This window comes from Seriola lalandi, unplaced genomic scaffold (assembly GCF_002814215.2).
Source record: "Seriola lalandi dorsalis isolate HSWRI2012SDOR001 ecotype SW California unplaced genomic scaffold, Sedor1 jcf7180002054692, whole genome shotgun sequence".
Lineage (NCBI taxonomy): Eukaryota > Metazoa > Chordata > Actinopteri > Carangiformes > Carangidae > Seriola > Seriola lalandi.
The window spans coordinates 1,296,594-1,311,403 of record NW_019525245.1 but is presented as its reverse complement, the minus strand read 5'-3'; the positions used below and the strand labels follow the sequence as shown (position 1 = coordinate 1,311,403).

Genomic DNA, 14,810 nt, shown 5'->3' with positions numbered 1-14,810 from the left:
ATTTGTGAATGAAAGAACAGGACGGCAGAGGCCTGTAATCTCATTCACACACTCTTTACTAGAGTGCCAAGTCCCAGCCAAGCTCCAGACTGTATGAGAAGCACATCAGTGCAACAACACCCCTTAAATCATGGGCCTACAACCACACGCATGCATTCATGCATACACACAGACACACTTGCATACACATTTATACTGCCACAGCACGCTGGCTTGTAAAAATATTGACCCTTTTTGTGAAAATAAGTCTGAGCTTCATGTTTAATCTTTGGAAATTAAAAAACTAAGTTTGAGAAGCTTGGATCTGAGTTAGTCATCTGTAACAGGTAAGTTACCTGTCATTGAAAGTAATCAGTCAGTGATTACAGAAACATGAAAGCTCACCTTCAGTGAAGTACAAACTGGTGCAGAGGAAATGCTCAGATGTACTTATGCACATAAAAGTATAATTGCCCTCATTACACTGTCTGGGTACAAAAGTATTTTAAACTTTATATTCACAGTGACATACGCTTTAATTTATGCTCAGCTCACTATCCTTAAATCTAAAAGTATTACAAGCTAAATAACAAACTTGTTAGCTTCCTGTTAAAGTAGTGGGTCCCAGTTTGACATCTGTTTTAAGCTGCAGACGAAAACTGAACGAATCAAGTTAAAGAAACAAAGCCCAGCTGGTTAGTGACTGTTTTAGTGAGAACTATTGGATTTCCATGTTTTTGGTTGAGGTCCTGCCCTTCCATTTTTTTTTTTGATTGATCAGTCGTTGTTCCGAGATTAATGGGAACTAAAAAGCAAATGCAGATGAATCATGTATTCAATCTGGGGCTGCAACGTTTATTTTCACTCATTCGTCATTTGTGTCAATTCATGTAACGTTTAGTCTTGCTTTGTCCAACCATGATTAATCAATAATAAGGAGACCAACAGTAAATACTCACATTTGAAAACAATGGAAACTGTTTTACTTAATAAATGAAAGTTATGAGAATGGCAATTCATTTTCTGTTCATTGACTCATTAGTTTAACTATTAATCATTTCAGTACTAGTCCATCGCTCCGAGTCCATCATTTACTCAAAGATTCAGTCCTATAACCAAGTATCCATTAGAGACGCAGCAGTCCTGATCAATTTGGATTAATTTAGTGCTAGACAAATTGCAACAGACAGACTGATCACATACAGTTTTCAGTTCCTCTGTCTTCTAAAAAATACACCTCTGGAATCTGCTAATTAAGATATACTAAAAGAAAGTGTATTCACCGAAATTGAAAATCAATTGGGGTTTTCTCATCTGAATAGATACTGAAGTAATACAGCTAGTTATTTCCCACCACTGACGTGAACCTAGAAATATTTGAAACCTGAAGCCTCAGGAAACAACATATGGCTTTTTGGTGAGAATAAGGGACAACACGCAAGATGAGAGTTTAAATTTCAAAGAACTAACTAGTTTTCACACTGAGAAGTCTTCCATGCTTAAAATTAAAATGCAATTAAAGAAAAGTTGAAAACTAGCTTTGTAACAAAGGTCACTTTCAGGGGTTACTGCAGACCAAAGACAAGCCTCAGAGATGCATCGCTCAAAAATATCACTCGATATTTTTAGGGCTAAACTAAAGATAAAAATCAAGAACATTTCTATAAATAACACAGTTTTTTTCTATCTTGATGTAAACTTACATCTGGACGGACTCTGAAGCTGACAGGAAGTGTCTGTCTCAAATGCTGCATGTTGTTGGTACTGAATGACTTTAAACTATAAATACATCAAAAAATGTGCAGTACATGTTTATTTTATGTATTGGCATTAAAATATCATTCATAGGACCACTTTAAATGTTTGCTACTGTATCTCTTTGCAGAGGTACAACTGTTTAGATGACCAACCCTCTTTTTAGACTCACTCCACCTCTTTTTTTATCTCCGTCTGTCCCTGTGGGGCTTCTCCAGTTGACCCCAGTTTGACCCACAGAATTCCATGGATTTCCTGGCTCTTGGGGGGTCTGCCCGCCTTCCCATGTCCTGCCTGCCTGCTCCCTAGTGGAGCGCCTGTCTTCTCCTCAGGCAGGAAAGAGCCATGACTGTCTGACCAGCTGACTGACTTACATGCTAATGCACAGATTTATAGCCTCGCTGAATGTGGACACAGCTTCCAGCTTGTATAGAATTACACTGCTGAGCTGCTGCTTTGCGCCAGCTTTGCTTTAGGACCAGCAAGGAGAATGAGTCATGGGAAAGAGATTTTTTACTTCAAACGTTCACGTCTGAAGCATCAACAAAAATTTGAGAAGAGACATCTGATTCTATAACCAAATCATTTTCTGTTTGCCATATTGATGGAAATCAGAAAAAAAATCTAACTATGAATTTGTCAAATGACACCCTCACTAAATTCTCTGTCTCATCAACAGTACTGTATGGAGAAAACCAACATGATGATAACCTTAAAAACATAAGCTAGGGACCTGTAAAAATGTTAGCCGAGGGTTAGGTGAGGACTGTGTGTCTAGTAAAGCGATGAGCTGCATTATGGCGACAAGCAGGAAATCCTCTGTCTCTGCTCCTGATCTTATCACACAGCCATTTGAATGAGGAGCTCTGCATTCCAACCAGGTGACAGGGACACCAGACTCACGCCCAGACTCGTTCCTCTCCGTCTCTAACCCACCCCTTCGTTTTGTCTCTTCACAGGCACCTATTACTCTTCAAACTGTCTGTCTATTAATGTTGCCGATCACACCTTGATGCACATGCACAGTGCAAACGCACATGCATGCACTGGCTTTCAAGCCAGGTCAGGTGACAAGAGCTGGGGAGCTTGGAAACAGATACCTACAAACACCGGCCCTCGGCTCAGCTCAGATCTAACAAAATGTGAGGCACACCGAGCGTCTGGCATCACTGCGGTACTTGGCATCAGATTTCTGACAGCTGTGCTTTCTCCAAGGGCTCTGTCTCCCTCTCTACCTGTTCACCTTGGCCAGTTCATGTGGTTGGCACCGAAGCTGGAGACCAATCCGAAACATCTGACACATTAAACAAAGAGATAGATAAACATATACCTGGCAGAAGGCCAAAAGGACAAAGGTGACTGTACATGAGAGTTCAGCGAGGATAGAGTCACTGCAGTGGAACAGCTGGTTTAATACACTAACATAAAAGTAGTGCAGTAGACAGCAATTATTTGTTTATGGAATGTATTTCCTGTCGTGGAGTTGTTACAAACATGCAGTTAAGCATAAGCATATTTGATATGTGTTCAGCGCCTTTTATAGACAGCGAGTGTGTGTGGCATATGGAAAAGAAAATGGAACTCAAGTCAGATTACCAAGTCATTATTTCAGCCTTATAGCGTTGTTCCACCGTATGGTACCGACTCAACTCGACTCTACTCCACTCACTTTTGGTACCAGGTACTTTTTTTCCACTGCAGAGAGAACCATCTAGATGCGGTTTTGTTACTATAGCGACAACATACAAAGCTATCGTGATGTCATCTTCAACACGACACACACATGAATTTCCAAGGAATACCAAGCAGAGAAACGTCTGCACCTCCTCAATTGTGATAATAACTAACCGAAATCTAACAGGCGACAGTGAGTAGTGTACGGTCGCTTGGCTGTTTAAAAATCATGGGTCTGCAGGGTTTTGACATCACCTCTTGGTACCACCTCAGCTCGCTTGGAACCGGGTACCACAACTCTTGCTGAACCAGATTTGGCGAGTAGAGTCTAGTTGAGTTAAGCTGGTACCATGTAGTGGAAAAGGGCTGTTTGAAAATGCAGGATTCAGATTGGCAGTACAGCCCAACCCATACTGGATTTTTGAGTCAGATATTGACATTTAGGAGTATTGAGGAACAAAATTAAGTGGGTAGCAATTTTATTTACAGATCCCTTTTACTACGCCGCAGCTGCAGGTCAGCTGAGAGAATCAGAAAGCGCCGTGATACTGTGTGCTCCGTAGATGCACTTGTGCGTAGGGATATAGTTCAGTGCTACTAAAAATGTAGTGCAAAAGGAAAGTGCTGTTTTCACAGGAGGATAAACTGCTAAAAAGAATATACATGAAGCGTACATTTAAACGGATATTGGATTGTTTCGTCGGGCATTTTTAAAAGTGTCTAAAACACATTTTTTTCTGGTGGCCCCGTGCACAGCAACACATTGCTCTGCCACTCTGCCGGTGGTCTGGTCGGCTTTCCTAACTGGGAGCGCGCTGAACAGAATCTGCTGCAGGTAATGTAGCAACTATTCATGATCACCTCACATATGCCCACGTCAAATAACTTGAACTATCCCTTTAAACTTTTCATGTTTAGAGGAACACTGAAATTTATGCATTTAGACAACCATGTCTCCTTTGACATTTCAGGTTTCAGTCAAATCTTTATTGTTGGAATACTGGTGGTTTAAATTGGCAAAAGTCAGGTCAGTCAGGTCAAATGTGAAATGTTTTAATTGGATTCTTTCTTGTTTTAGTGACATGCTTTTGAATTTCTGTTTAAAGGATAATACAGGTGGGTTTTTCATGTTTTCGCCCATTTACTACAAACCAAGTATAATTCATATCACTGCTGGCAATTTTACAAAGTATGACGTACATTTGTAGCTTGATTTTCTAGCTCCTAGACGTCGGTTTGTTTCAGTTCATGGTATGATAACAAAATGTACTTGCACAGACTTGAAATGTGTTGGACATACTGTAAGTACAGTGATCAATCACACTGAACATTTTGTTCTCTTTCACTCTTCTTTTTTTGTACAAAGTTACAATATGGCTGCAGGGTGAACCAAATACAGATCACACACTGTTAGGAAAACTCCCCTTGTTTGTGGCATTCATAGGCACTTGACTTTTGACATTTGACACAATTGATGACTTCTGAGATTAGACAGCGGCTGACTAAAATTCTCACACAAGCACCATCCTGCAAGAGAAAATAATACAGAAGAATGAGAAGAAGTTGAGGCATAATGTGGAAAATGGAGTTTTAGCCAATTCAAAAGTGTCGTTAGAGTCAGATATCTATTTAAATGAAAATCTGTCGGCAATACTGTCTATAAACACTGTCTACTTTTCTCCTAATTTTTCTAATAATGGTTAGAACAGCCTCGTGTTCAAACATCTACAACACAAACCATTTGTTTTTGAGATGTATACTATATTACAGATCTACAGCAGTAACCCAATGGTGCTCAACCATCGCATCGCATTTGAGCAACTTTCTGGTCACCAACTTCATATATTTGTCTGCAACAGTGTTCACAACCGCATCCACTATTAAGTTAAGCAACATACGCCAACACTTAACATCACTTATTCATTTCTAATCACATATTATTATTATGACTTTTACCGACCGCTGGCCATCCATCATTTTAATGTATTCCAATATTGAATATCTATGTCATTACTACATCACCATCACTGAAAGTCATAGCATTGCTTTCACACTTTCCACTCTTGAACTCTGTTTCCAAATTCTTTGCAGTAATAAAAACCTGTCATTGTATTATTCAGCCAATCCCAACAGATTTTCCACAATTTTGCATCCAGGACAACACAGTTTGGGCTAAAATCACATTGCTGAACGTTGAAATCACAGTCATTCATTATGATGACTACTGATCCATCTTTGGGAACATCTTTTAGCCGTGGGATTCTATGTTAGAAAGTAAAATCAATGTTTCTTTAGTTGCCTGTGTGACAGGCTTTTTAACAAACTTGTTCTGTCCAGGAGAATTATTTTTATTTCTAAAAATTCTACTTCTGTCGTGTACAGCAGTCAAGCTCTGAGTGTTGTCAAGGAGAAATGTCATAACAGTAAAAAAAAAATATGCTTAAAAAGGAGCATGGGTTCACATAGGCCAAAAACTAGGAATCACTGGTGATGTCTGGGAGGTTGTGGAGTTCAGAGTGAAAGGGTAAAATCACTGATTTAAACAATCAGGTTTTTTTCTGCCATGTATTAAACCACTCTTCAGTGAAACCCTCTGCATCCGTGTGACAATTTAATGCTGCAGTTAATTTGTTTCTTAAATTTCTCTTAATCTCTACTTGTGTTTTGATCCGACAGAATATGTTTAGAGGCATCCAGAGCTTTAAATCACATCTGTTGAAGAGGACTCCAGCCAAGGAGAGAACAAAAATCTGATTGACAAGTACAAAAACAAGCCTTTCGTCGAGGCCCTGAGCGAGACGCATGATACCTTGAGAAGCGACAAGCCGCCTCCTGTTATTTTTCCATCCAGGAAGCTTTACACGGAAACCGACCAAATTTGATTTAAGAACATTAATTCTATTTATTTGAGGGAGGAAATGAGGTGCTGAGTCAGGGGAGGAGCAGCTGCTTTAAGCACAACAGAAACCAAACGCCTTTTAGTTGTTGGGCTCTGTAATCACCTTGCATGCACAAAGAGCGCTTTTCTCACCCCTTCACGTGTTTATTTTGCATTCTGACTTTTATTTTGTGTACTTTAGCGGCGCAGGTATGGCAGAATATGAGTGGGAGATAGAAAGAATGAGAAGGAGGTGGAGGTGGGAGGAGGAAATGTTAGAAATCACAACACAGGAACTTGACCTCTGTGTGAACTGTAGCACCACTGCCACCACTAAAACAACTGGAAGAGAATGATCCTTAAAATGCAAATAACTACGATGTGACTTACATTTTATTTAAAAAAATACAATTAGGACTGCAACTAATAAATGTTTCCATTATTAATTAATCGGCTAATCTTAACTGTTTAGTCTATGAAATGTAAAAAAAAAAAATCCTTGTCCCAGCTGCCCAGAGCCAAAGGTGATGTGTTCGAATATCTTGTTTCATTTGACCAAAAGTCCAAAACTCAAAGATATCCCATTCACAAGGATAAATGACAAAGACAAGCAGAACATGTTAATACTGGAAACAGATATTTGGCACTTTTTAAAAAATTTTCCTTGAAAAATGAAGTGATTAATCTACTATCAAAACAGCTGATGATTATTTGTCTCTATCTACTGATCAATTAATCGACTAATCTTTAAGTGCAATCTTGTCATATAAAATCTGTTGTAAACACGGGGCAGCAACAACAAGAATCATTTGTTTACACAGAATGTATAGCTTATATTGAAAATGGCCGCTTTTAATTGTATTATACATAATTAAAAACATGTTGTCAGAAAATGACCAAATTAAACTGCAAGTGCTGACACCTTCATTGCCCGTACAGTGTGTACTTAAAAAGTGACATTTACCATTTTTATTGGACCCTGGAGTGATAAAAAATAGATTGCTTTGATCGTTTAGGGAGGGAAATCTTTGTCTAATAGGCTCCTCACAGAAACACAATTTGGTCAAAACTAGTAGTAGCTCAAGTAAAGAACCGCATTGAAATGTATACCCAGTAAAAGAAATCCAATGTTAGTTCATTGAAATAAATTCCGCATTATGTGTATGAGTGTGTGTGTGTGTGTGTGTGTGTGTGTGTAAGACAAACAATTCAAAGACAATGCTGTTTTCCTCAGAGAGGCACAAGTGTTGACATCAGATCTGGGAGGATGAGCAGCCAGGCGGTGCCCAAGATCACAGAAAGACAGTACGTCAATATACATTTTCAAAATGCCATTCAGGAGAACACAGCAACACAGGAAGGCAGACAGGACAGACAGAAATGAGGAGCTACTGTGAATATATAATCCATGTACAATGAAAGAGCTTTTACCACCACTAATGAGTCATTATGGTCCATACAGAGAAGATATATGATATATACGACCTCAGCCTTACCAAATCAAAACACTCTACTCAGGAAAGGGGATTTTTGGTAGTAAAAAAGTTATCTAAAAAGAAAATACTGAAAATCCGGATCATAAATTCATAATTTGGTATTTTAGCATTTTCATATCTTGAGTTTTTTTTTTTTTTTTTTCTACTGTTGTACTACTGTAGATAAAAAAAATGTTCCATACATCTGCATTACAGTATCCTTCCCTCACATATTGGTTAAAAAAGTGACAACAGTGAATATAACCACGAGAGCGCGATTCATAATTCTGGGAATGTAGTCATCATGGTCTGGTGGGATTTTTCAAGGGGTGGGGCATACTCCACTTTCAAATGGGAAACGAGAGAAAAAAAAACTTTGCAAACTTACGCGGCAGCGCAGACAATGAAGAGCTAATGTAACACTAGATATGAGCACACGGAGGAAGAGGCAGAATTCATTTTGAAACATGTTTCCCTCAGCCTGCCTTTCCTCCCTACCCCCACTTCCACAAACACATCCCGGCGCAGACGCGCTATCCCAACGCGGTACAGTTACCCATAAAAGTTGCTCTCCACCATTGACTTTTTCATATGAGTGAGCAGAGCCATATCGACATCCTTACTGTAGTAAGCTACACACACACACACACACACACACACACACACACACATACATACACACATACATACACACATACACACACACATACACACACAGACACACACACACAAATGCTACCAAATAAAACACCAGGCGTCCAACATGACAGGTCCGAGCAGAAGCCAATTCCCCAACTAGACCTAGCACGGGGCACGGCTGCTCTGTGAGCTGTATTTTTACTCCACCAAGTCTTGAGTTAAATTCAGTACGTTTCGCTTTTCAAGGACACTGCAGCTCACTGTCACAAGCCGTTTTCTGTCGCGACAGACACAGACGTACTGCCCTGCAAGGCGAACAAGCCGAAAATTAAGGAAAAGCCCAAAAGCGTTTACCTTTTTGCTGTTTCTGCTGTTATAGCCGTTGTATGGGTTGATTCCTGCCCTTGGCGGTACGGAGAGCAGCATTTTTCTCGGCGCTATGTGCGGAGCGGCGAGCACAGCCCAGGCTGCCAGCTGACGTCAGCAGCTGGGGAAGTGAGAGCCTGGAGTCCCGCTGCTTGACTGCGAGTGGTGCTGCTGCTGCAGCAGGACGGGGGCCCCCACTGCTGGCCCCTGGCCTCCTTCTGGGGTCCTTCACACGGCTCCCGGGGGGGGGGTCCGAAGAGGGGATTAGTTCAAATTCACTCACCGCCCACTGTTGTTTCACTCACCAGGGGAGAAAGTGTAAGAATGAGTATAAAAGAAGCTTTGCAAAACTGTACTTGTTGGGACAAAACGCCTGTAGAATCAGATTATAGTGTACCAGGTTTTTGTCCCAGGTCCTTATTTCACTCTTTGACCTCATTTCTATTCGTCATTTACTGACACCGTCTCTTGGCATGATTAGTCTGTCCTGTAACATCTTAATTCTTCAGAAATCCAATAATCCGTTTCATTGGCATTCAAATATCACAATAAACCTCTTAGACAGTATAAATGATCCAACATAATATGGTATATATCAGCTTTATTCTGACAGTGTGGATGTGTTTTTTTTATGAAAAACCAGCAGAGGTTGAGATGTCATATTTGCCTCCTTATCAATACAACTTCGTCAGTCCAAGCCTTCTTGAAATGCTGAAGCTGATGAGAGCAGGCTTATAATCTGTGATAAGGACATAGTATAGTAACTCCACCATCTTTTAATTCAGCTAGTGTCCTTGCACCCTCTTTGGTTTCCATCAAGTTAAGTCAATTTATTTTTTGAGCAGATTTAAAAACGAATGAACATTGACCAAAGTGTTTTCCTGAGAGATTTAATCATCTGACTATTTGATTACAATAGAATAAAAATACAGGAATTATCAAAAGAAAATACAGATACAGAGATATAGATAAGAGGATGTAAGTAAACTAATAACATAGAACACATAGAAACACAAAACATAGAATATCTTGATGAAATCATAGCAAACAGCATGGCACAAGCAACAAATAAAATACAAACAGATAAAAGCCAGAATTCGGTGAGGCATGTCTGCGTGATGACACTTAAGAGGCTAAAGACAAGAGATGGGTGTGAAGATGCTCCATCACCTCCGGGTGTCGGGAATGGAGAGCAGCGATTGGTCAGCAGATCTGAGGGGTCTGGAGGTGGAATAGGGGACGGGCAGTTCAGAGATGTAACCTGGTGCCAGTCCATGCAGTGTTTTAAAAACAGATAAAAGAATCTTAAAATCAATTCTACTTAACTGGTGACCAGTGAAGATATGCCAGTACAGGCGAGATGAGGTCTCTCTTCTTGGTACCAGTGAGAAGTCTCGCTGCTGCATTTTGAACCAGCTGCAGGCGAGATAGGGCTGTCTGACTGATTCCTACGTAGGCAAGAGGAGATAAAAGCATGAACTAGTCTCCAAATCTGTTGCTGTCCTCCTCTTCGCCGGTGTAACCTTGTTTGTATTGATTTCTCAGCACTCTTTAAACTTTGTAGGAGAAATTTGCAAACAAACATCTATAAAGTTATAAATATTTTTAGCTAGGAAATCTGGGTCATATCAGTTATGTGATAAACAGCCTATTTGAATGTTGATTTTCAAACTAAAACTAATTTTTTTAAGAGCTATATGTGACAACTCAAGACTGCTGATGTTTATGTCACCCAGTCCTCCAGATTTAAGGATGATTGGATGATTTTACCAGGTCATTTTCTTAATGCACGTCTTATTAAATGGAAAGAAAAATTGTGTCAGTGTGTGGAATTTTTCAGCGTACTGTTAAACATTTCGTTCCTGTAGAAAAAAGCACACATCATATTTTTTCTTTGATGAATGTCAATGAGAAATAACCTGTATAATAGAAAAGACGAGATTAGTCCGTCACATCTACTAAACCTTTAAAATGTATTCACAGTTGCACAGGGGCGAAAAATAACTTAATGGGATCATAATGTCATTATTAAGGTTTTCCTTCACCGCTGCCACTTCCATTGCAGTCATTACCTCATCAGTACCTTTACTATGAAACTGTAAAAAAAAAAGAAAAAAAAAAAAGAAGCTTTTTTTCAGGGGCTGAGAAAAAAAACCTCAAGCTGAGTATGTTGTTTTCAGACTGAGGTCTATATATGGAGCAATTTTGGTTATGTGCGGAGACAGCATTGTGGAGATAGAGCAAAGTCCACTTCTTGTTTGTGACATCACTGCCAACTTGGTTACGGCCAAATTGCCTCCGGTTGTTTACATCAGTGATGTCAGTAACAACAGGACCTGAGAGATATTATTTGGATCAGCTGAAAAGGCAAGAAGCTGTATTTTTTTTAAATCTGAAACACTTCAGTTAAATACATGTTACATATGATCTATTTATTTTCAGTAAATGCATCTGTAATATACTGATTGAGTTTTTGAGTTTGTCCAAACTAATACATTTCTCAAAAATGTTGTTGTGTCTTATGTAATTGATGGGAACAGATGATGATTAGAAGTCTGTTGCATGGTTTGGTTTGTGCTGCTTTGCATCTGACTGTAGCTGCTGGTGATTATGCTGCCTTCTCCTAAGCAATCCATTTCTTCCATTAATATTTTGTCATTAATTATGCAGCACAATACTGATGCAAAGCATTTTCTCACAAAAAACATCAGACAAACTGAAAACTCTTGAGGCTGCTGTCGGAAGGGAACCAGCAGGTAAAGCACAGTCCCATCACTGTCTTGGAAATACTGGTTCCTGCGCTCACAATGTCCCGCAGCTTCCTCTGAAGGTCAGAGACGAAGGCTGTTAAACAGCAGACACACACACAGGGTACTAAACCTAAACATTTGCCATCTGAGTGCGAATGAGCAGTGTCCTGAAGTTACCTTTCACATCTTATCCATGGCTGCCTACTCACTGACTCTGGCTTCTTATCTACTTCTGCTATATTTAAAAGCCTTTTCACCATCTCCCCGTTGCCAGCGATTGGCTGGGAGATGTATCCCAACACAGATGGCAGCTGAAACCTGAAGCTTAAAATGCAGTGGCATTCAATATAATCAGCCCTGGTTACACTACAAAGCAATGGGTATTAATGACGCTACAAAGCACTTCTGCTACTCTTAATCTCTTGAGGTATCCAGCAAGTATGCAACCTATAAGTCATATTCTCCATCTGCGTGTTATGAACAGCTCATTACGCATTAACAGGAATCAGTGTTATTGTTTGACGTCTGGGACTGTGTGCAAAAACCCTTGTAAGTCAAAATATGATTAATATTTTTTCCATCATGCACACAAGAACAAAATGTGACACAAGCACAGAGGTGTCGCCAACCACAACTTTTGTAAGCACAAGCAGTCTGTTGGATGGCTGAACACAGTCTAAGATTGCACTTTAATTTTTCAACAACTGGTGGGCAGAACTGACTTCCCCTCTGAATGTATGTGCCTGTTATTCAAATGAGGGAGCGGAGCTGTACAACTCTGCCAATCCCCAGTTTGTCTCTGCAGTTTGCCTGAAATAGGTTTTGCTTAAAAAAAAGATGGAAATAAGTGCATAAGATAAATAATTAAGCCTGTAAAAAAAACCAAACAAACCATCTTTTGTCCATATTTTTACAATTATTTCAGTCTATTATTTTATGGTTACTTTATCTCAAGTTAAAAACATCACAAAATGCTTGTTCCACTGCCGTTTTGCATACACGGGGCAGTACAATATAAAATACGGCTGTGTGTGAACAGTATTTCTATGAATAAGCGCCGTAAGCACTTTGCGTTGGTGTCTGTTTCACTCAGTCCAGCAGCTCGTCTGTGGGCTGTCCCTCCGTCTGCATTTAGGAACACACCAGTGACATTGTTGCACTCAGCAGAACCTCAGTCTGGCACAACCAGCCACTTTGACGACATGAACATTGTTTGGACATCAACAGGCTCGTTGCTAAGTAACCCAGCCCCCTCCATCCCAAGTGTTCTGGCCTGTGAATCTATACTTATTACCTCTAGGGTAGCTAAGCAGTGTGTGTGTCTGTGTGTGTGTGTCTGAACTGCCTAATGGTGTGTATTGAGGATAGAAGAGATGGTGCATTGCCCAATTTCTTTCACTTTAATTTATTACGCCCTCGATGTGGGAGTGAACCCAACATTCAAGTGTCTGGAAAACACAGGTCAAAGGTCCTTCTATAAAACTGCTTCATCTGGTCCAGTTTTTTTTTGGTTGTTGTCTAAAAAAATATGTTAATCTCAATCTCAGCTGATATAAAAGTAAATCTTTCTTTGCAATTTCAAAATAAAACACAACAAAACAACTACAACAACTATTCAAATACAACCTACTTAAGGACAACAGCACATGCTGAGGAAATACCACCCTTCCACCCTTTGCCTGCATTAACAACACACACACACACACACACACACAAAACAGCATCAATGCAGTGGGGGTGAACCTCTGTCATCAAAGTGAGCTGTTGTTTGGGAGGAAGGGGAGCCTGTGTTAGTGGAGGAAAGTGGATATGAATGGCGTGGAAAGGTTCGATGAGTTCATGTGTGTGTGAGGGGTTCGTCCATTGAGACTGCCAGTGTGGGGTTCAAGGTCAGAATAGCTAATAGAGAGGGGGAAGATGCCAAACGGTGGTCAAACACACAGAAGCGGACAAGAAGGTTAAAAGGGAAAGCTGAGAAACTGCAAAAAAAAAAACTTTTGTTACTAAGCGAAGCTGTATTTTATTTTTTAAATCTGTAGAGTTTGACTGCCTTGCCTACATTTGACTTCTGCTTTACATCAGAAACTAGTCAACTGTGACCTGTGTCTAGAAGGAATCTCTGCAAACATGGGTTAGACTAAACAAACTGTAAAACTTACATGTATGTTTATCACTGAGCGTTATCATTACGCATAAACCACTCATCCAGAAACAGCAGTTCTGGTCTCAGTGTCAAAAATAATGACGTTAATGTTTTCAAAATAATTCTAAATAATGAACAAACACAATAAAACATACAACACCACATACGAAAGCTATGAAAGGCAGCTCAAGATTATAGGTGCAGTTTTAAAGAAAACACATTTTGAAGTTAATGAACTACATATGTACCCATGTAATTTTGCTTCTTAATCTCAAAAGGGAAGACAGTTAAGAGCGTGATATTTTGGTGCTGTTCACATCGCTGTTGTAGTAAATAAGAAACAGTAAAATGATGTGTGTTCGACAGCGCAGACAAACAGATGGATGGACTGTGTGTGCTTGCTTCACGTGAGAGGAGTTATTTTACAAGGCTGCTGAACAGACCACACACACACACACACACACACACACACACACACTTAGACAATCAGTCAAGCATTCCCTGTGGTTGGAATGTGTTTTTGAGGGAGAGTGTGAAAGAGGAAGTTTTGGTGAGGAAAGCTTGAGGGGAATGGTTGACAAAAAAACAAATAAATGTCTGTAGCCTACAAGCATGTAGACGAAGCCCTCTCGCATTTCCATGAGAAAAGGTAAATATATGATTATGTGTTTATGTGTCGGAAAATTCCACCATAATCCTCCGTTCAACACACAAGAGAATGCGCTTTGTGTTTAAGGGTGAGATTTGAATGATTGTAAATGTGCACTCAGCGACAATCATTAGCAAAGTAGGTAAGTTTGTGTCAGCAAGAAAACGTCTGTCGGGTTAGTTCTACCTCCTTTTCGCTGACACTCCACCACAAACTAAATGAAAGCATTACAGACCAGGTTTGGGGGCCCCTGACTGTCACAACCCTCATCCTCTTTTTAATCCACCCTTACCTTCACAATGGGGCCAAACCTGAGTCTTCCTTCAGAGGGTTTTTATTCTGTGTAGTGTTTCGTGCCATCATGTGTACATAAAATGCCTTTTATCAGATAAAAGAATTTTTTTTTTTTCCAACACAATTTTAATTTGACTTTGGTTAAAAATGTATTCCACATCGCTGAGAAACAATGAGTAAGCAAGCTTCACAAAATATCATAAAGTAC

The 14,810-nt window shown here is 39.8% G+C and overlaps 1 protein-coding gene across 3 annotated transcripts in view; it reads right to left on the bottom strand.

The window, feature by feature from the left end:
• The window catches only part of LOC111667730 (RNA-binding motif, single-stranded-interacting protein 2-like), a 28,778-nt gene extending 19,872 nt beyond the window's left edge, over positions 1-8,906 (bottom strand). For 2 of the 3 annotated variants that reach the window (XM_023423495.2, XM_023423497.2), the window contains exon 1: positions 8,755-8,906. In XM_023423495.2, coding sequence (XP_023279263.1) covers positions 8,755-8,826 — 72 coding nt within the window. In that variant the 5' untranslated portion in view covers positions 8,827-8,906. The remainder of the gene's footprint in view (positions 1-8,754) is intronic. The other variant, XM_023423496.2, reaches the window with a different exon arrangement.
• Between the last annotated feature and the right edge of the window lie 5,904 nt (positions 8,907-14,810).